This window comes from Thrips palmi, unplaced genomic scaffold (assembly GCF_012932325.1).
Source record: "Thrips palmi isolate BJ-2018 unplaced genomic scaffold, TpBJ-2018v1 HiC_scaffold_15, whole genome shotgun sequence".
Lineage (NCBI taxonomy): Eukaryota > Metazoa > Arthropoda > Insecta > Thysanoptera > Thripidae > Thrips > Thrips palmi.
The window spans coordinates 3,570,870-3,598,596 of record NW_023144624.1 but is presented as its reverse complement, the minus strand read 5'-3'; the positions used below and the strand labels follow the sequence as shown (position 1 = coordinate 3,598,596).

The window sequence follows — 27,727 nt, the reverse complement described above, 5'->3', positions numbered from 1 at the left end:
AACAATTAATAAGCAATGGCACAGTTTAATCAGTCTTAGTACTCAAATAAACAACTTATGTTTTCATTTATTTTTTAAATATTTGAACTTGTATTCAGTTCTAACACGCCGAAGCTGAAACACGACGCCGGGTACACTGCAAACTGAATGGAAAGACATTACGCCAAAATGTGGCGAGACAAAAAGTCTCGCCACATTTTGGCGATACTTTCATGTCTCGCCACAATATGGTCAGATTCAAATGTCTCGCCAATTTATGGCGAGACTTTTTTGTCTCGCCAAAATATGGCCCAAAATTATTTAAATAGGGTAGGCAATGCATGGATTCATAGCAAAATACATAAACTACTGCATTATTCACAAAATTCACGAGAAATCATTTCTGATCACCACTGATAGTTGTTTGACCCACTGGGGACTCTCAAGAGTAACGCTGTTTGTTTCGCTCATAAACCAAGAGGTGCGTCTTCACATAACAGGGCCGCTCACATTCAGTTTCATTGAAATCAGATTGTACTCACAATAATCACAGTAGCACTGTGGCTATGAAGAAATTTGCAGGCAGGTTGAGAGTTGATTCATCCAATAAAGATTGTCTACAAACATGTAGCTTTGAGTACTGTACAACTTAGCCCAGAGAACAGATGGTGCAGACTGTTGATGAACTTAACATTTTGACAGTTCTCCTTTTTCACACGCAGTTTGACAATAGCTCGAACGATTAAAAGACATCTTCGCAAACAGATAACCCAGTTGGCAACAGTCGTCATTGCTCGAAACTAGGAAAAACTAAATTATATCGTTGCAAGTCAAACAATCGCTCAGAGGCTGGCAGCCATTTTAGAGGCTATGTTTTTGTTTTTGGACAGAAGAGGTTATGGGCAGTTATGGGCGTGACGATTTAGATTCAGATTCGGGTTGGGAAATTATACGCATGACCAAACCAGTATTCGCAGTCACATCCTCACATCTCGTAAACAAAAGTAACCTGAGGAAATGGCCGCTGGTTATCATGTTTTCCTCCCGACTTTGCATCAATAAAATTAAGTTTTTTCTAGTTTGGAGCGATGACGACTGTTGCCAACTGGGTTATCTGTTCGCGAAGATGTCTTTTTATCGTTCGAGCTATTGTCAAACTGCGTGTGGAAAAGGATAATTGTCAAAATGTTTAGTTCATCAACAGTCTACACCATCTGTGCTCTGGACCAAGTTGTACAGTACTCACAGCTACATGTTTGTACACAATCTTTGTTGGATGAATCAACTCTCAACCTGCCTGCAAATTTCTTCATAGCCACAGTGCTACTGTGATTATTGTGAGTACAATCTGATTTCAATGAAACTGAATGTGAGCGGCCCTGTTATGTGAAGACGCACCTCTTGGTTTATAAGCGAAACAAACAGCGTTACTCTTGAGAGTCCCCAGTGGGTCAAACAACTATCAGTGGTGATCAGAAATGTTTTCTTATGAATTTTGTGAATAATGCAGTAGTTTATCTATTTTGCCATGAATCCATGCATTGCCTACCCTATTCAATAATTTTGGGTCATATTTTGGCGAGACAAAAAAGTCTCGCCATAAATTGGCGAGACATTTGAATCTGACCATATTGTGGCGAGACATGAAAGTATCGCCAAAATGTGGCGAGACTTTTTGTCTCGCCTCTCCAGAGGCGTAAAGTCTGACCTTTGGATTTGTAGTGTAGGCGAGCGGAGAGGGGGAATACGGGGAATACACCCGCCCGGCCCCGGGGAGCTCGCCCAGAGGGGAGAAAAGTGCGGGAATCTCGGCAAGAATCATGTAGGCTTTGACCGGTTGCAAGAGCCGAATTAGCGTTAGCACCGCTAAATCGCTAAGGGGCATGTTAGCGTACTAACGCTAAAGCTAACGCCTCCCAGAATGTTTAGCGCCTAACGCTAATCGCTAAATTAGCGTTAGCGCGCTAAGTTAGCAACGCTAGTCGCTAAGTTAGCGTTAACAACCCTGCCATCCGGCCATCCTGGACGAGGCCATGCCTAGTGCCTTCGCGGTGGCGCAGTGCCGCCTCGCACGCTGCCCGTCCGTAGACGTCACCCCTCCCCTCCTCTCTCTTTTTCTCTCTGCCACGTCATCGCTCCCCGCCTCTCTCTCTTCCCCTTCATTCTCCCCGAGGGCGTTATCCGGCTTGGCACCGTTTCTGCGGACTCTGGCGGTGGCCGCGGTCCCCGTGCTCCTGGAGGGGCCGTGCCGTGCCTTGCCGTGCCTTGCCGTGCCTTGCCGTGCCTTGCCGTGCCGTGCCGCGCCTTGCCGTGCCGTGTCTCGGCTCGATGCTCGACGACGCTCTGGGCGGCCGGGCCGCGGTATTTCGGTCCCCCGTGTGGTCCCACGCAGGTGCCGGCGCCCCGCGGCCCTTGTTGTGAAAACACCAAACAGCCGAAACACGCGGCCGGGTCGCGTTCCGCGACTGCACCGCTAACGGCCGGGCCGGCCGCGCTAATCACGGGCGGCTTGACGGCCGGGGCGGAGTGCTGGCGGTGGAGGGCACCGAAGGTCGCCATGAACGCCCTGAGTGGCGAGTGGCGCCGCCGCGGACGTTTGGCCCTTCGGCCTTTCCGTGCCGCCAAGCCTTTCGCGTAGCGCCTTGCGCCTTTGGCAGTGTCAGGGGGGGGATGCAGGCCGCCGGCCGGCAGGGGCTGCCTGCCCGCCAGCTCCCTCCTCCGCCTCTGCCCCGCGCCCCCCGGGGCTGTAGGGTCCACTGGCCGCCGAGGGCGTTAGTTCCAGCAGAGCTGCTGCCCCCCAGCTCGACCCAGCTCCCCGGCACGAGGCTAAATGTGGCTTGCGCTCGCCGTTCCCCGCGGAAACAGTGGACAGTGCAGGACAGTTTATGATCGCGCCGAAACCGCGCGCATCGGCCTCCCGTTGTGGGTAACTGACGCTTGGTGTGTTGCAGGTGCAGGCCTGATGCCCGTCATGGCGGAGCTTAAGGACAACGGCTAGGCCGCCATCGTCGCTGAGCCCGGGCGTCGGACGTTTCGCATGCCTGCCGGGGTAGACCTCGACGGAGGGGAGCTTCACGCCGGGAAAGGTAAGCCGAGGTGCAGCGCCGTGCAGGTTGCAGGTCGTAGGTCGCAGGTCGCAGGTTGCAGGCGGCAGGCGGCTCTTGCAGGACAGCGCCCTTGGCCCTCGGCGCCAGCCAGGCCGACCTTTCCATGCCTCGCATGGCCCGGGGCCGTCTGGTCCGCCGTCACGGCATGCATCGCATCGACAGGGAAGACGGTATCGGGATCGGATCGCTCCCCTCACGCCGACGACCCTTGGTTTTATTCCTCTCGGTTTCTTCTGCTCTTCCTCGCTCTGCATCGCTCTGCATGGCGGATGGATGTCGCGGGGAATTGGTTTCCATTCCACGCGGAGCGGAGGCAGACACCGAAAAGCGTCGCTCTATCTCTGTCGCACTCCAGGGGCGGCCCGTGGGCGTGCGAGAGAGACAGAGCGGCGAAGTGACTCTTCGGAGTGGCTAAGCAGCAGCTCGGACGCTGCTCTTTGAAGTCGCCGCGTCACTGCTCGCGGCGGCAGTGTAGGGGACGACGACGACGAGGCGCTGTCGGTGCACTCGATGGAGTCCTTTGCTGCAAGTTATTCAAGAGGGGCGGGGCTTCCCGGTGCACCCTCGAGGGGCAGTAGGCCGGCTCCGAGCGGGACGCCCCTCTCTCTCACACTGGTGGAAGGTTCGTATCGGTGCGAGAGAGGCAGAGCAGCCCCTGCAGGGGCGGAAGGAATCGTACTGGCTTCATTATCCGGCATTTATTGAAACCGGCCCGCCACTTGTGCCGGGGTGCGGCGCGCGGCACGTGAACGAGGACGCGAGGGCCTTGAATAAACCGACAGAGCCCTCCGATTCGCCCGCCCTCCCCGCCAGGGCAGAGCACTCCGCTCGAGCACTTCCTTGAGCAAAGATTTCCTCATTACTCCGACGGTTTCGTTAGCACAGGGCCGCCAGGCCCGCGAGGCCCACCCCGAGTGAGTGTAGGGCTGCAAGTAGGCGGCTAGGCTCGCGCACCCCGCCGGGCCCACCGCACAGCGCGCGTAGCACGGCGCCCGACCCGGCTTTGGAGACCAATTAGAACTCCGTCAAGGTCGTTGCAACTTCCTCTGAGTACGACCCTCTTGGAGTTCCGCGAACAAATGCGCGGAGTGCGGGAGCCCGTGTGTGGTCTAGCCCGTAATGGTAATGGTAACGGCGGGTAGGCGATGCGGCTGCAGCCGTGTCGGCGGGCCGCCTACCGCGCGGGCGGCGGGGCCGTTGTCCCGTTGTTGCCGCGCGTATTTCGCATTTCTTTCTGTTTATCCAGGGATCTGCCGGCCCGTGCCGCATGCTCGCCTGATTGCGTTTCGATCCCCTGTGCGCCCCTCCGCGCCCCTCCGCGCCCCTCCGCCCCCACGCAGCGCACGCAGCGCCACGCGTCCGTACGCAGTACGGGGGGCGGCAGGGGGGGGGCGGGCGGCGGGGCCGTGTGTCTGGATCACGGCAAACGTCGTGACGCCCATCCCTACATTTTTCGTGGTGCTGCACAAACAGCCCCCAGGCCCCGCCGCCCCGCCGCCACTCCGCCACACCCCGCCCTGCAGAGTGCCGGCCGTGTCGGCGCTGCAGTGAGGGATGCGGCCCCCGGGAGGGGTTGCAACCAGTTCAACCGAGGGGAAACAGCGCCGAGAATAAAGGAATACGCGCCGAAATTCGGGAGAGAAGAATTCTGTCGCTTTGATCGACATTGCTCCGAAACTGACGCGTGTTGCTGATGTCAAATAAAGGTCTGCGGACGCCTGAAAAGCGATGACGAGACAGGGCGGAAAAGCGGAACCACACACCACCATAGCGTCACAGCGTCACGCCCTCCTCCTTTATGGAGGCCTCCCAAAGGGCCCTCCTGCCGTGCTTTGCTTTTTTGCCCCCGCCCGCCCCCGCCCCGCCCAGCCCCGCCCCGCCCCGCGCCGTCACGTGCCGAAGTACACCATTGGCGAGACCACACGACGAACGCGGCGCCAGCCAAACCAGGCCGCCCGCCGGCCGCCCACCTCGAAAAAAGATCGCCGTCTCTGCTTGTGCTGGAGGGTGGTTTTCTGGGCGGGTGCGCCGCTGCCCCTGCCGCCACTGCGCTTCCCGGCCGTGCGTGCCAGGAGGGCGGCGGCGGTCCAACCAAACTAAGTGTAAGCTGACATTTAATTTATGTCGCGAATGCCTGTAGCGAGGCTGGTCACGCAGAGACCCGCCCCGCCCAACGCCTTTTCCTTGCCGCGATATGCCGCGACCCCTTCTTTCTGGAAATGCTGCAGATAGTCGCGGCGCGCGTTTCCGGCCGTGACAAGTCCGGTGATGGATCGAGTGCGACTGTGAATAATGCGGCCTGCGCTATTGGCAGTGCCGCCGCCCCGGCGCCCCGCCGAGCCGGAATTGGCCCTGAACGAACGGCTGTCTGGCTGTTGGCTGTCTGGCTGTTGGCTGTCTGGCGCACGCACCTGGAGTTCCGGGTCCCTTCCTGGAGGCGCTTCGCGCTTTGCACTTGGGGAGAAGTTAATTACTAGTCCAATTACCCTCCGGCGAGCATCGCCACCCGCAGAGAGGGAGGAGCAGAGGCACTTAATCAATCCGCAACAGCAACATCAGCGCAGCGCGCCCAGCGGGTGCGGCCGAAAGTGGACCTCCCTGGGGAGTCAACCGCATTCGGGACTCTCTCTGCCACCGGTACGCTACCCATCGCCTGCCTGCGGCCTGCAGACTGGACGCTGCGTCTCCTCCACTCGTGGCCGGAGCGCTGCCGGGCCCGCGAGCCAACGCCGTCCCGTCCGCCGAGTTGAACTGGTTGTTGGGGCAACATTGGCATTGCCGGCGAAAGGCAACTTAGGCGAGGCGTCGTGGCCGTGCCCCGTGCCCCGTGCCGCGCGCCGTGTCTAGGGAGTTACCATGGCGACGGGCGCACGCGGCCGCCCCCACCGCCCCCACCGCCCCCGCAGCTGCCTCAGGTGGAGTGGTGGCGGCGGCGCGCAATGCCCTTGGGGGCGGCGCGGGGGCGGCGAGGGGCGTGGCAGAGCCGGTCCAGATGACGCAGCCCGGGGGCGGGGAGGGACAGCGACGGGCGCGGGGCCTCGGAACAGCCGCCCCCGGGGCCGGGGGCGCAGGCAAACGCCGCCACAACGGTTTCTAATTTATTTTACAACGCTGCGTCCGCGTCCGCGTCCCACTCTTTGCGCTGCTGGGGTGGAGGTGGAAGGTGGTTCGCCCGGGGGCTCTGCGGGGCCGCCCCCGCCTGGTGTAGTCTCGCGCGAGGGACGAGGGTGTGCTGCCCCGCCCCTGGCAGGCTGGCAGTGCCACGCATCGCATCACTCTAAAAAAAATGCTTTTTAAAATTTCATAATCGGATTTGAATTTATTTGTAGAACAAGGATTTTAAATTTCATACCCAAAAAAGTTTTTAAAATTTTCATAACTTGCTGTTCTAAACTTTCAGAAGTGGTTTATGAAATGTAAGAACTAGTTTATTAATTTTGTAGAATAAATTTGGGTTTTTGAAAATTCACATTTGGTTCTGAATCTCTACAACCAATATATGAAACATGATAATAGTTTCATTACTGCCCACAAAATGTATAAATAAAAAAAAATAATAAAAAAAAACCTTTACCCCTTTTCTTAATGAATATGTTACAAATGATGAAATCTCAGAAAGCTATGATTTTTTTCACACTCAGTATTGTCGCAAATCGTTGCAGCTGGCAACGGAAATAAGCATTGTACTGTAGTGCAGTCGACGCTTTTAACAGTCAGAGGCGCAGCAGTGCATAAGATCCAGATGCACTTTAGGGAAATCGGTCGACACGCAGAAACTACTTTGGGGACGAGGATGAAAGAGGAGAAGCGAATGACATAATACGCCACCCCACGTTCATCGCCCGTCCCTACAGTTAAGAAGATGGAATAACAGCACTCAGTAACCCGCTTTTGGCGAAAACACGTCCTTTTTCCGAGGGGCGCCAAAATAGCTTGTAACTCTTGAACACGAGTGGTGGCTGTTCGGCACCACAAGCAACACTTTAACTGCACTCTACGCACTACGCGCACTAACGGTACATAGCGAAACAAAATTGATGACGCGAACTTGCGGTGACGCGGACGCGAACTGGATACGATGTGCACAGCACTGGAGACAAAGACACACTAAAAGTGACGCAGTGTCGCCGAAATCCCGTGCGGCCGAGGGATTACGCGACCCCCCGCCCGGGGACAGGTAGCTTCGGCTTCGGCCGGCAGGCCGGCGAGCGGTGATTTTCCGTGGAAGCAGCGCCGACTCGGCTCGGGGCGGCTCGGCTCGGCCGGCTCGGGGCGGCTCGGCTCGGCTCGGCTCGGCTCGGCCCGGAGGACGGTGGCCGGTCAGGCATTGCAAGGGACGCGATTTGCAGCCTCTTTGGGAAAAACTACACACAAATTTTGAACATGCATTAAATGGAGCATGCCTGCAAGTACGCTCCAACAAGCGCATGCCCGCCAAGCATGCACTAACTAGTGCATCTGCCATGTACACGCGAACTGAAGCAGACAGCTCTCCATACCTCTCTTAATGTAAAACTGTATGCACTACAAGGTAGGTTTACGCCAGACCGCGTCTTGTCGTAACAGGCTTCGCGATGTCTCGCTGCCTGTTCCTCCAAACCGCGCCTGGCGTACCTACCTTGGCCTGCGGCGCTAGCCTGCCTTCGGCAGGCAATGGCTTGTCCATCGACGGCTACTTGTAACTACATGCATGCTGGGGGGCCCCCCCCGACCCCCCCCATTCTAGATCCCTTGTAACTTTTCAACTTGTCGGGGCTGAGCCCCCCAGACCTCCCTTCTTCAAGGCAGAAGTGATCTGTCTGCAGAAAACTCGATTTTTCGCCGTTTTTTAGGTGTTTTTCGGCTATAAAAACTGAACCAGTTGAGCTAGGATAGTGAAATTTCGCGTGTGCCGAGCCAAGGACATGCCCAAAAAGTGTGCAAAATCTCACCGAGATCGGCCGAGCCGTTCAGGAGGAGTAGTGCGGACACACAGACAGACAGACAGACAGACGTACAGACAGACAGGAAAAACTTTTCAACCCCAATGGAGTAACAGGCTTCGCTATCGCTCAGCCAAAAAAGTAGTAGGCATACGCTAGCAAAAGCGTGCTGGCTCCAGTTAGTGCATAAAATGTACGTTTTTCAGTTTGTAGACCGCCCCTAGGACTCCTACCTTAGCGGTTCGGAAAATGTTAACACATGCCGATAAAAATGAAAACTTCACCTCTTTATTAATTTAACCATGAATAAAGGACTAGGCAGCAGGACTAAACGGTTAAAAATTTCAGAACCTTGCTCTAAAATCGGCTAGCGTTATAAACTTTCAAAGCGAAAATCTAGATTTTAAGAACCAGAGTTATAAGTCACTCTGTTCTAAAAGTTTATAACCAGTTAATCTTAAAATCCATAACCCAAATCTTAGGTTTCATAACACGATCTTAAATTTTATACGAAGGTTATAAAAATTGAGGTTTAGAACGTGATTATGAAATTTTAGACTCCTTTGGATATGAAATTTCATAATTTTTTTTAGAGTGATGGTATCGCCTTCCCCATCGCTCGTCTTCCTGGAGTGACACGGTGCCTTGGTGCGCCATGCAGCCCCCGCCATGCAGCCCCCCTTCTCCGTGTCCCAGTTCGTCTCAGACACCCTACGCGCCGCCATCGCCATGGTGCCGCGCCCCCTCGCGGGGCCTCTCGACTGGAGCGCTATGCCGTACTGCCCTTGCACACGCGCGTGCCCATGACATTGGCGCTACCCCGCGCTGGGCCGCGACGCCGCCGTGCCTCGCGGCCGGGAGTATGTCCGCTGTTGAGAGCTGCCGCTGCCCGCCGCCAGAGCGCAGCACGGCGCGGCGGCTCGGAAGGGCGCCGTGTTTGGCGCCAAGAGGCACACGGGGGAAGGGAAGGGAAGGCCCTAGAGGGCCCCGAGGCACTTAGGCATGCAAGCACGGATTCAATCAGTTCAAGGGCCGGCCAGCGATACTCTTAAAGGGATCACGCCGAGCGTGGCGCGCGGCCCTGCCGCGTTGCGCCGATAAGCCGGGGATTACGACGAGGGCTGCGGCGAGTGGCAAGCGGCTAGCGGCGCCGGCAGGCCGCGCAGTGGCGGTGAACCTCGACCTTTTGCCGCTACCCGGGACCCACCCACCTCGCTGTGTTGCACCCTGCTGGCCCCGCTTACGAGCCAGGCACCCCTTTATTCTGCCCGAGAGCATTTATCTGCCCAAAGCATTTCTTCGGCCCGAGTGCATTTCCCTGCCGGAAGCATTTTCAGGACTAAGGCTGTCTCACTCACACACAGTGGTTGTCGACGACGCGGGACGGGGCGGCCGCTAGACAGACATCCTCAGAAACAGGGCAAGGATAGCGCCCCTCGCCACGCCCCCAACCCCCAGCCCATGCTCGATGTGTCCTCCGCACCATTTTTATGTCCCCGGCCGTGGCTGGCCGTGCCCCGCAGCCCGATGCATCCATCCCGTCGTTCCGCCGCTTTGTTGTGGTGCTGACTGTGCACTGCGCGTGCCGCGGGGGCCTTCTTTGTGTGCTCCGCGGCGCTCCGGGCCGCGTCGTGGGGCCGCGTCGTCGTGGGGGTCGCACGCGCCGCCCGGCCCGTCAGCGCTAATGGAGCGACGCCGTGATGCGCCGCAGCCCCGCGTGCCTAGAGGGCCGATGCGCCGCGCTGCCCGGCAATGCAGTCGCTCCATCTCCCTCGCACTCCTCGGGCCGGGCGAAGCGGGCGAAGGGGTGCGAGAGAGACAGACAGCGCGGCCAGAGGGAATGCCCACGTGTTTTCGTTGAGGTCCGCGCCAAGGGCGAGTCCTGTCGCGTCCTGGACCCGTGGCCGTGGAGCGTGGGGCGGCGGAGTGGAGCCGTCTTCTCCGATGCCGGTGTGTTGATGGCGATGGCGGCCCCTGATGCGGGTGGACCGAAATAATGGTGGCACGGCACTGCTAATCAGAGACACGGCGGCTTGACGCTGACAGGGCTGCAGGCGCCGTGGCCCTGCCGCTCCCCCTGTCGTCCGCCGCTTTTAAAAATGTGAGGAGCCGCCGTCATGCACGCGCGCTGCCTGGCTGCGTGGCTGCGCCCGCGGCCGGCTTACGCTATGGCTTGCTCCGCGCCAGGCTAGACTAGACTAGCGTCCCGGCGGCGCGTGAACCCGACGTGCACCAGCAGACTGATTCCGAGAGTCGTTTTCACCGCTCTGTCCCTCTCGCACTCAGGGCGTCCCTTACAGGTGCGAGAGACATAGAGCGACGGGTCACTCCACTGCTGCACTTCCCTTTGCCCTGACGTCTCCGAAAAGTAAAGGCCGTTCGGGGCGGTCGGGGTCGCGGCCGACGCGGCGGATACACGCCATGCCGGCGACAGGCGTAACGCCGCTGTCCCGTCGCGCTCGCCTTGCCCGTATCCTGCTGCCCCGCGACCCTGCCGAGGCAGGCCGAGGGCTTGCCGTGCACGGGCCGCGCCGTAGGCCGTGGCCGTATCCGGCGCCGCAGCAGGGGAGGACTCGCCGCGGAGGGTAGCGGAGCGCCGGCGGCCACCTACCTCGCCGTCAACGCATTCATCAGGACCGGGAAGGGAAGGGCATCGCCGCCCGCGTCCAGCCAGATGCGCCGCGCGCGCGTGCACGCGTGCCTGTTCGCTTTGATTGTGGATCCGTTTCTGCGGCGCCATTTGAACCCAACCTGACCTTACCCTTCTCGTTCTGTGTTGGATCCGTATGGGGAATTTTTCAGCGAGGCTCGCGGTAGTGGCGGTAGTGTCTAGTCTAGTGTAATGCGTGCTCGTAGTACGCACGCGCGTGTCGCGGCGCTTGGATGCCGCGTGGTGCTATTTCCATTCCGCGCCGGCCGCATCGTGTGTCAGTGTCTGTGCGTGTGTGTGTGTGTGTGTGGTGCATCGCGCGCATCGAGGGGCCGGATCATCTTGACACGCACACGCGCACACACAAAGACACACACACACAGACCGACACAAATACAGTCGTGGCCAATGACCCGGCCAGGTGTTGGGCCTCCAAGTCCAAGCTGAAGGAAGCTGGACAGTTCGACGTGTAGTGCACGAAGTCCAAGTCGGCACCCGCCAAGTCGATGACCTGGCCGCCACGCAGAGCGGCGCAGAGCCCTTGCCCTTCCCCCGCCACGCCGCACTACGCTGCACCAGTAGTGCGATTCCGCTGCGCGCACTTTTGGCTCTGTCTCTCTCGCTCCCCTACGGCACGCTCCACGAGTGCGAGAGAACAGAGCGAGGAGTGCGGGCAGCGCAATGGGACTGCAGGAAGGCGAGGCGAGGCGCCTGCAGGTGCCGCGGTAGGCCCGCCCGCCGGACTCGAGCGTCGCGCGGGCAGCGGCGGTCCGGGCGGGCGGAGGGGGGAGAGGGGAGGGGGAGAGGCAGGACCGGAATGTCGACACGACTTTGGCAGAGGACAGAGGACTTGTTGACAAGCGATCGGATGGATTGTCAATTGTTATGCGGCGTTGAGGAGCCGGAATGGACACCCCGCAGGGTCTCCGCGGGGAAGGGCATGCAGGCCGGGGACCTGTGCAGAATGTCCCGCGCGCGCGCAAACGCACACACACACAAACACGTCATGCCCTCACAAACTCACAAACTCACGCACACAAACTCACCTAAGTTACATACACACACACATGCCTCCCTGGCGCCGCGCCAGCCTCTCTTTACCATTATTCGTCCCCTCGTACTTCGTACCGCTCCTGCGTCCGCCTGGCGTCCGCCCTGGCGTCCGCCTGGCCCTCAGTCATCCGTCTCTCTCATTTTCCCCCTCCTTGCCTAACGAAGAAGATGGACCAACTCTGAGCGGCCCGGCGTTCTGGGGCGGTTCACACCACTCTGCCACCGCCGCGCCCCGCCGCGCCCCGCCGCACCCCGCCACGCCCCGCAGCCCTGAACGCCGCCAGGGTCCCGTCGAGTCGAGCCCCCGGCCCCCGGCGCGTCGTCAGTTGGTGTCACTGTGGTATCGTCTGTGGGTCGCCCTGCCCCGCGACGCCCGCGCCGTCCGCGCCGCGTCCACGACGCCCTGCTTCGCCTGCTGCGGCACCGCGCACGCCGCGCACCTGGAGCACTGCTGCATCATGGAAGAGCACGCGCACCAGGTGAAGGGCGTGGACGGCGGCCTCCGGGATGGCGGTCGGGCCGAAGCACGTCGGGCCGCCCCTCTCGCCGGGCGCTGTTCAAACTTGGAAGAGCTTCCTTCGGCGGTGGCGTTCGATTAAAACTTGTTGTCGAGTGGGGCCGGCCGCCGGCCGTAACTCTGGGCAGGTTCTCGCGGTTCTCGTTCTCGTGTCGGTTTTGCAAGGCGCTGCGCTGCGTCGCGGAGTGATTTACTGTGGCGGGCCGAACCGGGACCGGGCTGGGCCGCCGGGCCATCGCGAAGCACCAAGCGCGCAGCTTAGCGCGGGCTTTGCGTGAGGACGCGGCCCAGGACTGTCTGTGCCGTCAAAAGCCTCACGCATGTGTGAGTGAGTGAGTGCGAGAGAGTGCGAGTGTGAGGAGAATCAAAATGTCCCCCTTCGCTGCTGCGAGCAGGGGCAGGGCCAAACTCACACAGGCGAGTGTGCATGTGTGCTGCGGCTGGCTCTGGCTTCGGCGACGCTGGTTGGCGCGGTTTGCCCCCGACCCCCACCCCCCTCGCCATTTCCCCTTTTCCTCGAGTGGCAGCTTTCTGCGCCACGCCGTGCGGCCGTTTGCTATTCCCGTGCCCGTCCTGCAGAGGCCCTGCCTGGCCCTGCCTCGCCCTGCCTGGCCCTGCCCTGCAGACTGATTCGGGGAGTCGTTTTAGTCGCTGACTCTCTCGCACCTATACGGGTCGCCCCGTGAGTGCGAGGGAGACAGAGCGACGAAAACGACTCCCTGAATCAGTCTGTCTCATGGCCCTGCGCCACGAGGACTCGATCTCCGAGGTAAAGGGCCCTCTTGGAGCCTTCCACGGCGCCGTCGTCGTCCTGGCGTCGGCCTGGTGTGGCCCCAGGTCAGCCCACGCCGCCTCACCTCACCTCGACGCGGCGCAGCGCGGCGTTGGGATAGGGGCCTCGCACAAACAAACAAGTCGCTCTGCATTTGGACAGACAACGCCTCGCCCCGGGGATCATTGAGGCCGAGCCAGTTCACTGCCGACGCCACTGGGTCTGGGTCTGGGTTTAGCTTTTTCGGAACTCGCGCATAAGCCTTCCTTCCTCTGCGGCCTCTAGCCAGCCGGCCTGGCAACGCTGATTTCCTCCTCTTGATTGTGCGACCGACGTCGTCGGCGTCGTGACGTCGTCGTCAGCAGTTATGCCGCGCTGCCGCTGCACCATGGGGACCAAGGGGGAGGGATTCGGAGGGGGCCTGCGGATGCGCCGCGCGTCGCCGCTGCATACTAATGATGGGCTCAATTTGCTGCGACCAAACACATGTGTCTGGCCCTGCTTTGCCTGCTTCGGGTGGCGGGGCGCGGCGGGGCGCGGCGGGTGGTGCACTACAGTTGCATCGACGCGCCTCTCGCATGACTCGCCGCGCACCGTCAGCGCGCCGTGTGCTCCGTGACGTTCTCTGGGCGCGTGACGGCGGCGCGTCCTGCAGCAGGCCATGCAGCGCACCGTGCTCGAAGGCGAAAGTGACCGGGAGGACGATTTGGCCAACACCTCTCTGGGGTGCGTCACTCCACCCGCGTCACTGCGACAAGGGTTGCCGAGCGCGTTGCTCTGGACTATCCCATTTTTCACGATGCGTGCTGCGCGGCTGCGCGCTCCATGAGAGGGGCTCGACTTGTCCCCCTCCAGCCCGCATCCTGTGCGTGCCCCGCGGTCCCACAGGCTCCCTGGTGACGGCCAACGGCGTCGTCCGTCCCGCTCACTCCCGCTGCCGCGGCCGCCGCGGACCCGGCATGGCGATAAGAGGTTCGGACGCGTCCCTGTGGCTGCCGGCCTGCCGGCGGCGGGAAGGCCCCCGTCCCCGCCCCGCCGCCTTCCCCGCCCCGCCCCTCCGCCGCGCGGGCAAGCGGGCCGCTCGCCAGGACGCCGTCGTCAGCGTGGCCCTGGGTGGGCAAAGGCCGAGCCAAGCAGAGGCCCCGGTCGAACCGAAGCGAGCGCACGTGAAAGCCGAGCGAAAGCGCGAAAGCCTTCGAGTCGGCTTCGGCTTGCGGCATCCCCAGTGCTCTTTGGCCGCGTCCAGGACCCTCCCTAGTCGCGTATCGTGTCTCGTGTGTCCGGTGGAGTGACTCTTGCCCCCGCGTGGGTAGTGCCGTCGCGAGTGAGTGTGTGCGTGTGTCGTCGCGTAGGTGTGCGCGCAACAGTGAAGTGCAGTGCTAGTGTTCGAACGTGGTGTTGTTGTTGTTCTAAGTGGTGCAATGTGAGTTGAGCAGAGAGTGAGCAACAAGTTAGACGGTGACGGTGTCGGCAGGCCCGCCCCCCACGCCCACCACGCCGGCAGCGCGCCACAGCGCGCGAGGGACTACCGCGCCGCACTACCCGTCAACAGCAGCGCCGGCCCGAAAACGGCAAAAAACGCGCCTGCCTTCGCCGGGATTCGAACCCCAGCCCGCTGTGTGGGCAGCATCGCCCCGCGCTGCGCCTGGCCAATCAGCTCCCCTGCCCACGCCGCCGCGCCCACGCCGTGCAGCGGCATGCGGCTGCAGCGTTACGTGATTCGCGGACAGAATGCGGGCGCCCTTTGGGAGGACAATACCACGGCGGGAGGGGAGGGGAGGGGAGGGGCCCGTGCGTGTGGCGGTCGGGGGCACGGGGGAGGACGGGGTGCGCGACTCCTGCGTGGCTATTTTCAAGCTGGCCGCGGGCTACTCGGGCGTTGGACCGTTGGACCACCCGTGGGGGAGGGGTGGGGGGGGGGGGGGGAGTAAACGCGTGTCGTGGGGGCGGGTGGGTTGGGGGCGGGTTGGGGGTACCTGCCGGCTCGGCGTCGCGGAAGGCAGGGGCGGGTAGGGGCGGGTACCGATGTGTGCCGGCTTCAATAGCGGGCACCTGGGGACGGCTTTGCATTTGGGTTACCGGGCCGGTCCGCCAGCCACATGCCGGCGGGCTGGGCGCTGCTCGCGCTGCTGGGGGTGGGATGGGGAGCACGGGGCCTCGCCAAGGACGAAGGACCGCGTCCGGTTTGGCTTTGGGTTGGCACACCGCGCCGCACGGTGCACACGGTGGCCGGCGGGACCCCGTCGGCGTGGATGCCGATAGTGGCGACCGCGGCGGCGAGACTGCCCACTGGGCCGGCCCGCCCCGATGAAGGGTTGCAGTGTGCTTGCACTGTTTGCCGAGCAGGGCCGCTTGTTTGGCGTGTACACGGAGTGCACGCCGGGTTGGCAACACTGTCGCGGAGAAAGGAACGGACCGAGCGGCCGCCGGGCACGCTGTATATGTATTTGCTGTCGCGGCGACCACGGCGACACCGCCCGCTTATCAAGCTCCCCCTCCCCCTTCTCCTCCCGGGGTGACCCGCGGGCCGGCACCGCTCCGCCATGACCAGCGTGTCGTCGATAAGGCGCGGGATGCTGGCCGCGGTGATGCTGGCGGACGGACCGCACAGCAGACGACGTGGGATGTGTTTCCCCACAGCCGAATGGGAAGGACCAGACGAGTTCTCAACATAATTTCTCAACAAGAAAGAACGCGAAGCAAGCAAGCCGCGGCGGGTTTAGGGTCATTCATGAGGGCTTCGGCGCGGCGGGGCGGGGCGGCGTGGCGGGGCGCGGGGCAGCCTTGGGCAGAAAGGACTTGACTCGATGATGACTGCGAGCGAGCAGCTGCGTCATGTGGGGACCGGCGCGAACGGGCCAACGCTACGCGGGCCACGTGACATGTACTCTGCTTCGATCGGCGAGGCTGGCGAGGCTGGCGAGGCGAAACAGCAGGGCCTTATGGCTTATGGCCTCATGGCGCGGGGCCTTCGGTTCCCACACAGTGATGCGCCGAGCTGACTTGCCAGACGACCGACGGCTGGTCGTAAAGCAGAGGGGCGGTTTTCATTCGCCGAGGTTTAAACTCGGTCATGGTTCGCCGGAAGCGAGAAAGTACCGCACCGCAGAGGCACAGTCGGTGCCACCGAAACAGAACCGAACCGAACCCACCCGTTGGTACCCGGCGGCCACCCTGCGCGTCAACCGCCAGCCATTGATGTTCTTTTTGACGGCCACGGCCACCCCACCCAGATCGCCGCCGTCCTAGAGTGCCCCACGTCCTCTCGCCATGACGCCCCCTGAGGCGTGGCCGCCCGAGGGCGCCACCCGGGCACCCTAGCACCATGCTGGCCGCGCTCTGCGTCATCATGAAGATCGTCGAGCAGATGACGGGGCGGGACGGGGCCTGCGAGGCCGCCGTCAACGCCGCCCCCGCCGCCGGCACCTCGCCGCCGGCCCGGTACGGCCTCAGCAAGAAGAACATCAACAGGAACAACAGCACGCTCAAGAATGAGAAGGACAAGTTGTTGTTCCGGAACATTAATCATGACAAGAACAACAACAGCAAGAACAATGAGGTGACGGAGTACCGCAACAACCTCAACAAGCGCGTCAACAATGTCAACAACGTCTGGCGGACGCAGCACCGCATGCTGGAGTGGCACCGCCGCAAGCGCCACAAGCTGGAGGAGAAGGAGAAGCGCAGGAAAGGTGAGGAACCGACTAACGACTAACCTTGCGCACCGCCTCGCGCACTGCAACCACTAACCAGGAGGCTGGAGTTCGATCGTTCGGACCGGCGACTACCAGTTTATTATTCTGGTAGTCTCGAACTCCGAAACAACACGAGAGCTCACACTAAAAAACAACAAAATTAGTTCCTAATCCGAGAGTATTTGCGTCTCACATCGAGAGCACCTCCTCGATGTGAGCTTTCGGGTGAAAGCGCTTATTTTCTCAAGACCCTTCCCGTTTTACGCCTTACAGGCCACCGTGTATTTTTACCCCTCAGAGGGCGCGTGGCCGCGTGGGCGGCGTATTGTCTTGTGTTGTTGTTGGTTTGTTGATGTTGTTGTTGTAGCTGTTGTTGTTGTTGTTACGTTTCTGGTCGTGGAGGGCCGAGATTACGCATGCACCACCTGCTGCGGGGCCGTGTCGCCCGGAGCAAACAACTTTTGTCCACCTTTCTATCAATAATTGTTGCTTTACGAGCGCGTGTGTGTGTGAAAGAGTTAGTGAGCTAGTGAGTGAGTGACCCCCTGGCACAACTGGCAGTGCGGGAGGGCGGCGGGCGTAGGTTCGAGTCCCGGCGTCGCGCGCCCCGCCCCTCGTGGGCGTGGGCGTCCTGCACTTGGCGCGGCTGGCGGTCATTGACGCGGCCAGGGCAATCATAGGGGCTGCGCCGGGCTGCGCCGGGCTGCGCGACCCACTCCAGGGAATGCCTTCCCTCAGGCTGTTCTCGCTGTTACCGTCATCGCCCAGGGGGGTTCGGGCCGAACACTGAGATTCGATGGTCGCGGACAATCACTCATGCACGTGTCCCCCAGAGCGTTGTCTCGGTTCGCGTCGACGGCACCGTTCCCCGCCGCGCCGTCCGCCCGTCGGGCAGGCCGTTCGAACCGCCGCGCTCCCTATTTTTAAAAGCGAGTAATTGCATCCGCTTCCTGGAGCTGCCTCTCGCTGCCGCTGAAGGGCCTGCGCTCTGCGCTCGGAAGTTCGGAGGCGGCGAGGCGGCGCTTGCTCCGATGCGGGAAACGCGGCGCGGCGGCGCGGCGGCACGACGGCGACCTCTTATGGACCGCGGCCCACAAATCAGGGCATCCTGTGACGCGGTGCGTCGCACGGGGAGAAAGGGGGGGTGGAGGCGCTCTTTGTTGTGGTGCCGAGGACGACGACGACGCGCAGGGTGCGAACGCGGCCCGGGGGGCCTCGGGCGCCGAGGGCATGTCCCCGACGACAACAGAGGCCGTGGCCGTGCCCCTGCAGTGCCCGTGCAGTGCCTGCACCCGACACGTACACCGCGGTGCAGTGAGTAATTGCCGGGGAAGCGGGGGAGGGCGACGGCGACGAGGACGGCGACGTGCCCCGGGGGGCTGAGGAGTGTACGACGCTCGCGTTACGCATGCTGCCACCTTCGCCCCGTCATTTTGAGCCCACAAAAAAAAAATCTATAAAAAGAAAAGGATTTCCGATCAGGCCTGCTTAACATGTCATCATCTGTCTCTACCGTTGGAATCAGATATCTTGGATTTGATTTTCCTATGCAAGCATCCCTCTTCTCTTTCATGCTCCTCCTCGGAATAACGCCTCGACCGAGCGCAAGTTTTGGGAGCAAAGTGGGCCAAAATGTCGACGATTCTCTGAACGTTCAAAATTGGGCTGACCTAGGCCGGCCACTGCCTCCAACCTAGCCACGGTCAAAGCATTCGCGTAACGTTCCTGGTTCTCTTTAGATCCTGTTCTTCCATGCCCCGCGTCTCTAAAACGTCTGAACGTTCGGTGTAATCCATGTTCGTCAAGGTGCTCTCGCTCCGGTCCAAAAAATAGCGTCGGTCGTGCCGCCGGAACCAATAAGCACGGCGCCGTACGATACGGTATGACGGCAGGAAGCCCCCCCCCCCCCAGGCCACGCCCTGCCACGCTACGCATGGCCAAGAAGTATGTCCGGCTGTCTGGGCGCGTCAACTTTGTGGTTACATGAATAGAGACACGCCATTTCTCTAGCACCCTTCCCGCGGCATTTTGTCGATGGCGCCCCCGCCCCCGCGTGTCTTTACACCAATCTGTCCGCCGCGACACGCACACAAACGCACGCGCACACACACACACACGCCCACGCGAGCGGGGCGCGGGTGAGGCGACCCAGACCCTGGACTTGAGGGTGCCCCTCGCCACCGACCGTGGAATATAATGAGCCTCGAAATAGAGTGTGGCGTGAAGGTGCTAATGACTCCCCAGCCCCACAGGATGCGATCGGCCTTTGTGGCATTCGCCGCGGCCCCTTTCACGCTTCGGCCCTCCGGCCCTTCGGTTTGCTTCGGCCCCTTCGGCCCGCGAGGGAAGTCCTAATTGGCGCCCCTCCTCGAAAACGCGCTGCTACCCGCTGCACCGCGCCCTCACCGTTGTCGGCCTGCCGGGCCGCCAGGCGGCAGCACCAGTCGCGGGGCGCAGTGTGGCGGCGTACAGTAGCGCGGCGGGGCGGCCCGCGGTTCGGCCGCCGGCCGCGAGGCGGCGCTGTGGTGCTCGTCGTCGTCGGCGTCGCCCGACCCGACGCGTGGGGCTTATCCGCGCTCCCCGCGCCGCGCCGCCGATTGGGATGGGGAGGCCGAGTCATGTGTGGCCGCTGTGCCAATCGCGGCTTGCCTTTATTATTTTCGGTCTTGCGCGGACTGGGGAGTCGCCTTCAAGTTGCTGTTGTCATGCCCCAGCTCCGGCGGCAGGACAAGTGAGTGGATTGGCTCACGCCAGGGCAGTCCTCGCCGCCCACGCCGGCCTCCGGTTCCTGCAGCGCGCAGCGCGACGTGCCGGGCCGGGCCATGTAGGGCAACATGTAGGGCGGTGTTGCACTCGGTGCAAAGCATGCAAACCGGAGCCACCCGCCGCGCCTTCTTACCCAAGTCGCTTCTTTCTCTCGGCTCCTCTTCGCCGTGCGGTGCGACCCGCGACCCGGGCCGCCGCCGCGACGCGTGACGCGAGGTTTGCCACCGCGCCGTTAATTGGAGCGTCGGCCCGCGTCTTTTACAGTGAGGCGGCGGCGCGGCGTTCGTGCTTCCCTTTGGCGCGGGCCGGCGAGCAGGCCGAGAAGCAGGCCAGGCAGGCCGTGCGCCGCGTGGGCCACAGGGATCAGAGGACCACAGCGCCGGCCGGCGGCGGTGCACCTCCAGCAGTTCAGCCACGCCCGCCATAACCGCTTCCCACCGCGCGCGACCCAGCCGTGCACACCTAAGTGGCGCCGCATGAGTGCGAGAGAGACAGACTGACAGACACACTGGTCGGAATGAGCCTGCAGCGCGGCGGTAGGCAGACCCGCAACGCACCCGCGTCGTGGTTGCGACTGACTACCGGGCGCTCCCCAAGGCTGTGGTTCTGGTTCAGCCGGGCTTTGAAAACCCGCGCCTTCAGTGACACCAAGTACCAGGCCGCCGTTCGGACTTGGCAGTGTAGCCCCGCGATGTGTTTTGCACATACGCTAGCGCGCTAGCGACATTGGGCGCTGGGTGGCCGTAGGGAGGGGCGGGGCGGTAGCTGGGCAGGTGCCCACACATTTACACTCTCACACACGCTCACGTGGTCGTCAGTTTTCGAGTGTCTCTCGCGACCGAACGGTATGCCAGCCAGCCCGCCTCGCGCCCGTGTGGGCGTAGGTACCCGCGTTGCCGTTCGTCGTACGCGAGCCTGGCCACGTGCGTGCACGCGAGTGTGTGTGAGTGTGTGAGTGTGCGCACGCGTAATGTGTAATGTGAACCAGTATCCGCAGGACGCGGCCGACGACTAGCTTCCTGGCGCGCACGCAGCAGGTCGAAGCAGGCGCGGTGTGGACTCGGTAAGGTGGGTGTATCGGCCATTTAGTGGTCCTGCAGGCTTGGCGGACTTGCGAGCGGACTTTCTAAACTGCACGATTGCGATTAGCTCTCGCGTGTTTATTGACAAGCAAATGGCTGCGGAGGAGGGCAGAAAGCCCTCGGATCGTCGCCACGCCGACGCCGTCCCCAACGAGAAGCCGCTCTCGCCCGCCTCACCGTCCTCTCGCCTCTCGCCGCGACCTGCAAATAATGGATGCAGAAAGTCGGTGAATAATTCGTGGCGCCGTTCACTGCAGCCGGCTCGTCGCTCTGTCTCTCTCGCACTCATACGGGACGCCGCCCTAGAGAGAGAAAGAGACCGGGTCTGCCTGGTGGCACCGCGCGCCGCAGTGCTGGTGGCTGGACGGGTAGCCCCCTGGTAGCCCCCGTCCATGTCCCCTGCCAATAGCGCTAACGAAGTGCAGCGAAGTGCGGCCAAGCGGCCACGCCAAGCCGGTCCGGCGGCAAGCCGATTGCAAGCAGTGTGCTAGCAGGCCGGCTGCTGTTGGATTTGATTTCCGCGGGGGCACCGCGCCATGCCGCCGCGTTGGTGCGGGCCCGGTGCACGCCGCTCGGCACGCCGTCACGGAGTCGCGGCGGCAGGCAGGGCAGGGCAGGGCGGCTCCCGGTCTAGATCCTGGGCCCCTTCATCACCTCGGGCGTGGTCATCGACAAGAACAATGGGCCGATACAGCGTGACGGCCTGACGGCCTGACACACTGGTGGCGAGACAAGACGGGACGTCGCGCTGCGGTCGCGGCCGCCTTCCCCGGCGAGGAGTTCAAGAGGCCCACAGCACAGGGAAGGAACGCGGAGTATCTCCCGCGGCTACCCCGCGCTTCGAGAGACTCGGGCTGCCTGAAATAGCCCGAGGGCGAGGCAAGGGCTCGGTGCTGCTCGGGTTTGGGCGCGGAGTATCGCCGCGGTTCAAAGGCACGCGCCTCTGGCTGTGTGTCTGGCTGGCTGGCTAGGACAGCGGGGCAGTGTGCTGCGCCAACAGCGGTGCCACTGAGGCCACTCATTAGCGCAGAGGACGGCCAGTGCCTTCCCTGTCTCTCTCGCGCCCCTGCGGAACGCCCCGCGAGTGCGAGAGAGACAGCGCGACGACGCCACAGCGCCACCGCGGGTGGTCGGTGCACGCGGAGGCCGAGGCCCGGGTACCTTTACCTCAGAAGCTGCTCGGCAGCCGAGGTCTGGTGCTGGTAGGGCCGAGCCGAGTCGTGGTCCGCGGTCCTGGTGGCTGCGGACTGTTATTGTTTCGTCCTTGCCGGGTCCTTGTCCCGAGGACGCACGGACGGACCAGGACGGTCGGACAGACGGACGGCGTGTGGCACACGCTAAGGGGCCATGTCCGGCCCTGCCTGCCCCGGCCTGCCTGCCCCGTGTCGGGCTGGGGCTTGGGGCCGCGGGACGCGAGCCGCGACCTCCAGACGGGAGTTGTCGCTCCACGCTTGAACCCAACATTCCAGACATTTTGAGAAACTCGATCGAAAGACGTGGACAAACCCAGTCAGATATTTTAAAAATAGCAAAAATCGATCAAACGGCGTGGAATGAGTGTTTAACCATTCCCATTTAATTCGCCTCTTGACAAAAAATTGAAAATGTTCCTCCGCTGGCGGTTCCCTCCTCCACCGTATGTTTCCCCCATAATGCATCGCGGTCGGCACCGCCCTCCGATTCTCAATTTCATTCGGCCTGCTGTTATTATTATCCCGGCGCACGCGGCGCGAGTGGCGGACAGACGGACGGACAGACAGACAGGCAGACAGGCGGACCGATGGGCGGGTAGAGATGCATCCAATCGACAGAGCGCGGAGGGGAACGACAACTAAAATATCTCGCAATGCAGAGGGCATCGGAGCGTGTGGTTCAAAAATGCCTGCCTCGCCAGATGCCGCCACGATGGCTAAAAATAAAAATATACGCCTGGCGTTGTTTTGCAGGTTGTCATTTGTTTATGTGGCTGCGATGTCGGTGTCGTTGATGTTTAGAGTGAAAGTTCCTGAGCATCGATTGTTTGCACTGGTCGTCATTGGCGTTGTTGGAAAGTGGCGGCGCAAGTTCCATCACCTTTGAGGTGGTATGGTTTGGGTTAGAGGTTTCGCGAGTCGAGTTTGAAGCACTCCCGTCCAGCACTCCTGTCCAGCACTGCCGGACCGCGACGTGCATCAACCGATTGCAGGGCTAAGTCAGTCTCTCTCGCACTCATGTGGCGTCCCGCATGGGTGCAAAGCGGCGACCGCGGCGCTGCCTTGCATCGGGGCGGGCCGGCCGCGGGCAAGACTGGCAAGACTGGGGAGGGAAGGCCAGGGCTGCGGCGGGGGGCGGAGGCGCGGAGGGGCGCGGTGGGCGCGGCACAGCGCAGCGCGTCGTCGCGGCGGAGTGTTGGGCTTGGGCTGCCTGGCAGTCTGCTGGGGGTCCTGCAGCGCGACGGAGCTTGCTGGCACCAGTGGGCGGTGCCGAGCCGCCGTGCTGTCCGCGGTAACGCCGTGCCGTGCCGTGCCGTGCCGCGCCGCGCCGTGCCGTGGTGGCCTCGGCGAGTGACACAGTGACCTCTGGATAAAGTGGTGGTGTCTGGTGGCGGACGCGGAGCGTTACGTCACGAGGTGCGATGTGACGCGCCGGGACACGCGTGGTCAGTGACAGCGCGACAGCGTGACATGTGACTCCGTTTGTGACAAGTAGTGACGGGCGCTCGACCATGGTGCACACGGTGGTGTCGACGCCGAGCAACGCCAACGAGGCGCCGGCCAAGGATGGCTGCCTGTACCGGCACACGCCCGGGTACCACACGCGGCGCCGCGCGCACCTCAGGAACGCGGCGCGGTACATGCGCCACAAGATGAGGGCCATCAACCTGCAGGTGGACCAAGGTACGCCCGGACGACGACGACGACGACGACGACGACTTGGTGCCCCGCTGTTTGGCGGCCGCGACCGCCCACAGGGGAAAGCCGCAGCCGCGTCGAATGCACTGCATTGAGTCAACGCGCACGGAGCGGCGGGGCGGGGCGGGGTGCTACTTGTGCAAAGTGCAAGTCAGGAGGAAAGCCGCGAGTTCATCCCATCGATTCATGCGGCCCGGCGGCCCGGCCTGGCCGCGGTGTGGGAGAGCAATGCGTAGCAAAGCGTCCCGTTTGATGCGGGGCAGGCGGAGCGCAGTGCCGAGTCTACTATGCCTCGCGACACGCTGCCACGCTCGCGGCCAGCAGGGCTTGCGGCAGGGCGTGTTTGCCGCGATCAGGGTGTGCAGAATTTGCAGGCTTTGTCGCTTTGCCGCTTTGCCAAACCCACATGATGCCAGCCGCTGCGTGGGAACTGGGAACGGCCTGCGGTCGGCACACTGCGACACCGTTTTCAGTTTCATGTTGCACGCATCCCTGCCCGTCCGTCCGCCCGTCGCCTCCAGTGGCGGCAGTCGGCCGTCTATCGGTTTTCTCCGCGTCGCGTCGCTTCCTGCTGCATCCAGGCATTCCGCTGGCGGGACAGAACGCAAAAAAAAAACTGGCTCACGACGGTCCAGATCGGCGTGCCGGCTCGTCTCGTTGCTGGGCGGTGCGCGGTGCGCAGTGCCCGGGGCACATTATGTCACTGGATGAAAGTAAATGTCGTCCCAGATACTCCACTCGGCCGCGCCTTCCGCATTGCGCGTCTCTGTGTGTGTCTGGTCATCGGCCCGGGCCGCGTCGCCGTGTCGCAGTGTCGCAGTGTCGCGGTGGACGGCCGGGTGTCGGACTCTTTGACTCTGGCGAGGCAACAAAGCTCATTAAACGCCACGCCTCGATGAGCCGAAACTTGGCATCGAGAACAAGAAGGAGTACCCCGGGCCGGCAGGGCGCAGAGCGGCGCAGAGCGGCGCGGCCACTCTATTCTTAATGTTTTTCCCTCGTCGCCAAACTGGACGGCGGCCAGGGAAGGACGTCCTGATTAGGCCCCTTGCCGTGACAGTCTGCCGTCCCCCCGTCTCTCTCGCACCCACACGGTGCCCTATGGGACGCCCTGAGTGCGAGAGAGAGAGAGACGGTCTGTGCGGGAGTTCCTGGGAGTTCCTTGGCACGGGCTTGCTCGCGGGGCGGCGCGGCGGCAATGCATGCAGCCACTGTCGGCTCGTTTTGAACGCTTCCAAACTCGGGTTTTCAAAGGAAATCTGAAAGGCGGCGACAATGGACGAGGCGGCGGCCGCGCTGTCGCAAGGACTGCAGGGACTGGACGCGTCGCGCCGTCTCACTGCACCGCCAAGCGCCATGCCAACTGCTTTGCATAGTGCGCGGGAGGTGTGTGGCGGGTCAGTGGCCTCCTTCCCCGCGCGGGCCGGAAGCTTCGTGCGTGTGTCTGTGAGTGTGTGTGTGCGCTGGCGCTGGCAAGTGTGAGTGCGCTGGCAAGGAATCCGATCTGGCCCGTCAAGTCCGTCAGCCCGATGAGGCGCCACCGCGTCCAACCTAGTCGTCCCCGTCGTCCGCGTCGTCCCACGCGGTGCGGCCGAGCCGAGAAAGGCGGGCGGCGCTGCGCAAGTCGCGGCGACTGGCCGGACTGGACGTTGCCGTGGTGTGGTGTCGGTGTGACGGGCGGAGCGGCGCCAAGCAAAGCAGCGCCAAAGAAAGCCGGGAATGACTAACCGGCCGCGCTGCGTTTCGCCTTCGCCAGAGCAAACAGCTAAATACGTCTCATCAGGCAGCGCGTCCGGCAGCGCCCGCAATATCGGAGGCCTCCACGCGGCCCTCCGCAGATGCCGCGCCGCAGATGCCGCCACCGCGGAGTCTCCCTCGACGACGACGCGGAGCGGGGCCTGCCGCAAGAGGGAGGGGAACCGCGACGGGCCGCGCAGCCGCCCCGGGGCAGACAGTGACAGAACGGCAGACTCATTCCGAGCGGGAGGTTCCTCTCTCGCACTCGTGGGGCAACCCGTATGGGTGCGAGAGAGAAGGCCGACGAGACGTCCCCCGCGCGCTCGGAACTCGGAATCAGTCCGCAGTGTACTAGTGTAGAGTCAGCTCGAGATGGATGAAAGCGCCTGCTACGCCGCTCGCCGTCGCGGGGAATCAAACGCGCCGTCGCTGGGCGTGACGAGGACGTGACGAGACGTGACGGGGATGTGACGCCGCGTCACACAGCCGCCCGCCCCGCCACGCCCGGCCCCGTCGCGGCCTCCGCCTGTTCTCTATCGCAGCCTAGCTCGTCTCTCTTTTTATAATTCACTGGGGTGAATTCCTTCTTGCGTCGCGGCATGTCACACACACACACACACACACACACACACACACACACACACACACACACAGGCGGTGGAAAGGGAGGCGGACGTTCTAGACCAGAATCGACGCGTACAGTCCCACCGAAAATTTCGATGAAAAACAAAAATAAAACGACTCTCAAATTTGTACCGGGGTGGGGCGTGCGTTTATTGCCACGGCGCCCCGCTGGCGCCCCCTGGAATGGCCTCCCGGTCGGTGTGGAAGGCGAAGCAGGGCGCATGCCGGCCGGGCCAACGGCGGCGGCACTGCAGGACTCCAGCCTGTGCCCGCAGCGTCTGACGACGGTCGCCTGCCGACAGGGTGGGCCCTTGACGGCGTACCGCGCTGGCTCGCAGTCGAGGCAGGCCTACCCGCCCTCCTGGAAAGGCCTCCGGTCGGTCGAGCAGGGCGCATTGCCGGCGTCCAACGGCGGCCACTGCGACTCCAGTGCCTGCCCGTCTGAGACGGCTGACTCAGGAGGCACGCGTTGGCGGCGCAGCGAAGAGCAGCGACACCTACACCGCCTCAAAGAGGCCGCCGCGCGTCGCCGCGTTGACGGCGTCCACGGCGTCCATGCACGCCGTGCCTGCCGCGCCGCGGACGGCCGCGAACGGCGGTCATTACGGCCGGTTTGCGCCAGAAAGACTCGTTCTCCCCGCTCTCCACGTGGGCGCCGGGGCGGAGCGGTGGGGCGGGGTATGGCGCCGAGGCATGGCGCCGCACGCAACCCGGCCGCCAACTGGACAAGCTGAACAAGCTGGACAAGTGGACCGACGGGGCGGCTAATTTCACCTGCGCGGTGGACGACTTGTCGTGCGGCAGGACGCTGCACGCACGGCCGCCAACGGCCGCCAAGCAAGCCGTGCGCTGCGCCCCTTCGACGCCGTGGGCCTTCGTCCTGCCGCCTGTAGCCGGCGGCTTGCACGCGGCGCGCCCAAATTGGATCACTTTGGCGCAGCGTCCTTTCCGCCATTTATTAAATTGCAGCACTCCTGCAGGGCTTCGCGATTCGTAGTCAGCCGCGCGCCGTACTTGCCGCCACTGCTCTTAAGTCGCCGGGCGTGAGTCACGTTGCAAATAGGTTGTATTGTCCGAAGACCGGTGAAGCGCGATGCGGGATTGCCTTCATCAGGCGGGCGGTGTGCTCCATGAATCCGAATCCGAGGCCGCGGGCACTCGCTGGAGGGCGTGGAGGGGTGTCGGGGGATGTGCAGGCGCGCGGAGAAGAGTGTGCGGACTGCGACTGCGGGGGTGGCGGTGAGTCACTACCTCTTTGCGATGCACCCTCTGGGGCGCCGCCAACCCCACCCCACCCCCAGGACGCGCGCACCGTGACACAGTGGGCCAGAAGACCGGTGGAGGCGGCCAAAATTCTACATGCGTTTTGAGCTCCAGAGTCACCAAACAGGACCCGAACTGAACGTGTGAACTGAACTGAACACGCTCGGTTCGCGTCTTGTTTAGCGACTCTGGAGCTCAAAACGCATGTAGAATTTTGGCCGCCTCCGCCGGTCTTCTGGGCCATCGGGCGCGAAAATGCCGCCCTTACGGGCCGCCATGCCACTGATGCCACAGCGCCCGCCGCTGCATCCTTGAAAGAAAAGTTGATACACCCGGAGCGAACTGTGGCGCTTCTTTATTTTCTCGAGTCGCCGCGTCGCCGTCCGTCACCGCGTCTCTGTATTTCGGGCTGAACAATGGCCCTGCACCTATCCAAGCGCGCGTGTCTCCCGTCGGGATGCTGTTGTCGGACTTTGCCTGGCTGCAGTCCACGCCCGTTTGGTGTGTGTGTGTGTGTGTGTGTGTGTGCTGCGCATGCGCATTGCTGTACTGCGCACGCGCGCTGGAACGCGGCCAGGGCCCGGCGCGGCGCTCTCGTGTCCTAGGAGACCGTCCTGCTGGTCCCGCTGCTGTCCCTCTCGCGGTTCGTCGCTCTGTCTCTGTCGCACT

The 27,727-nt window shown here is 62.4% G+C and overlaps 1 protein-coding gene across 5 annotated transcripts in view; it reads left to right on the top strand.

Moving 5' to 3' along the window:
- Positions 1–27,727, top strand: part of LOC117641457 — a 56,495-nt gene that overhangs the window by 5,975 nt on the left and 22,793 nt on the right. The window contains exons 1-2 of one of the 5 annotated variants that reach the window (XM_034378791.1): positions 14,120–14,423; positions 16,234–16,692. In XM_034378791.1, coding sequence (XP_034234682.1) covers positions 16,326–16,692 — 367 coding nt within the window. In that variant the 5' untranslated portion in view covers positions 14,120–14,423; positions 16,234–16,325. Of the gene's footprint in view, positions 1–2,930; positions 3,066–14,119; positions 14,424–15,773; positions 16,693–23,149; positions 23,420–27,727 lie in introns of those variants that run through there. The other 4 variants (XM_034378788.1, XM_034378794.1, XM_034378789.1 and 1 more) reach the window with 4 other exon arrangements.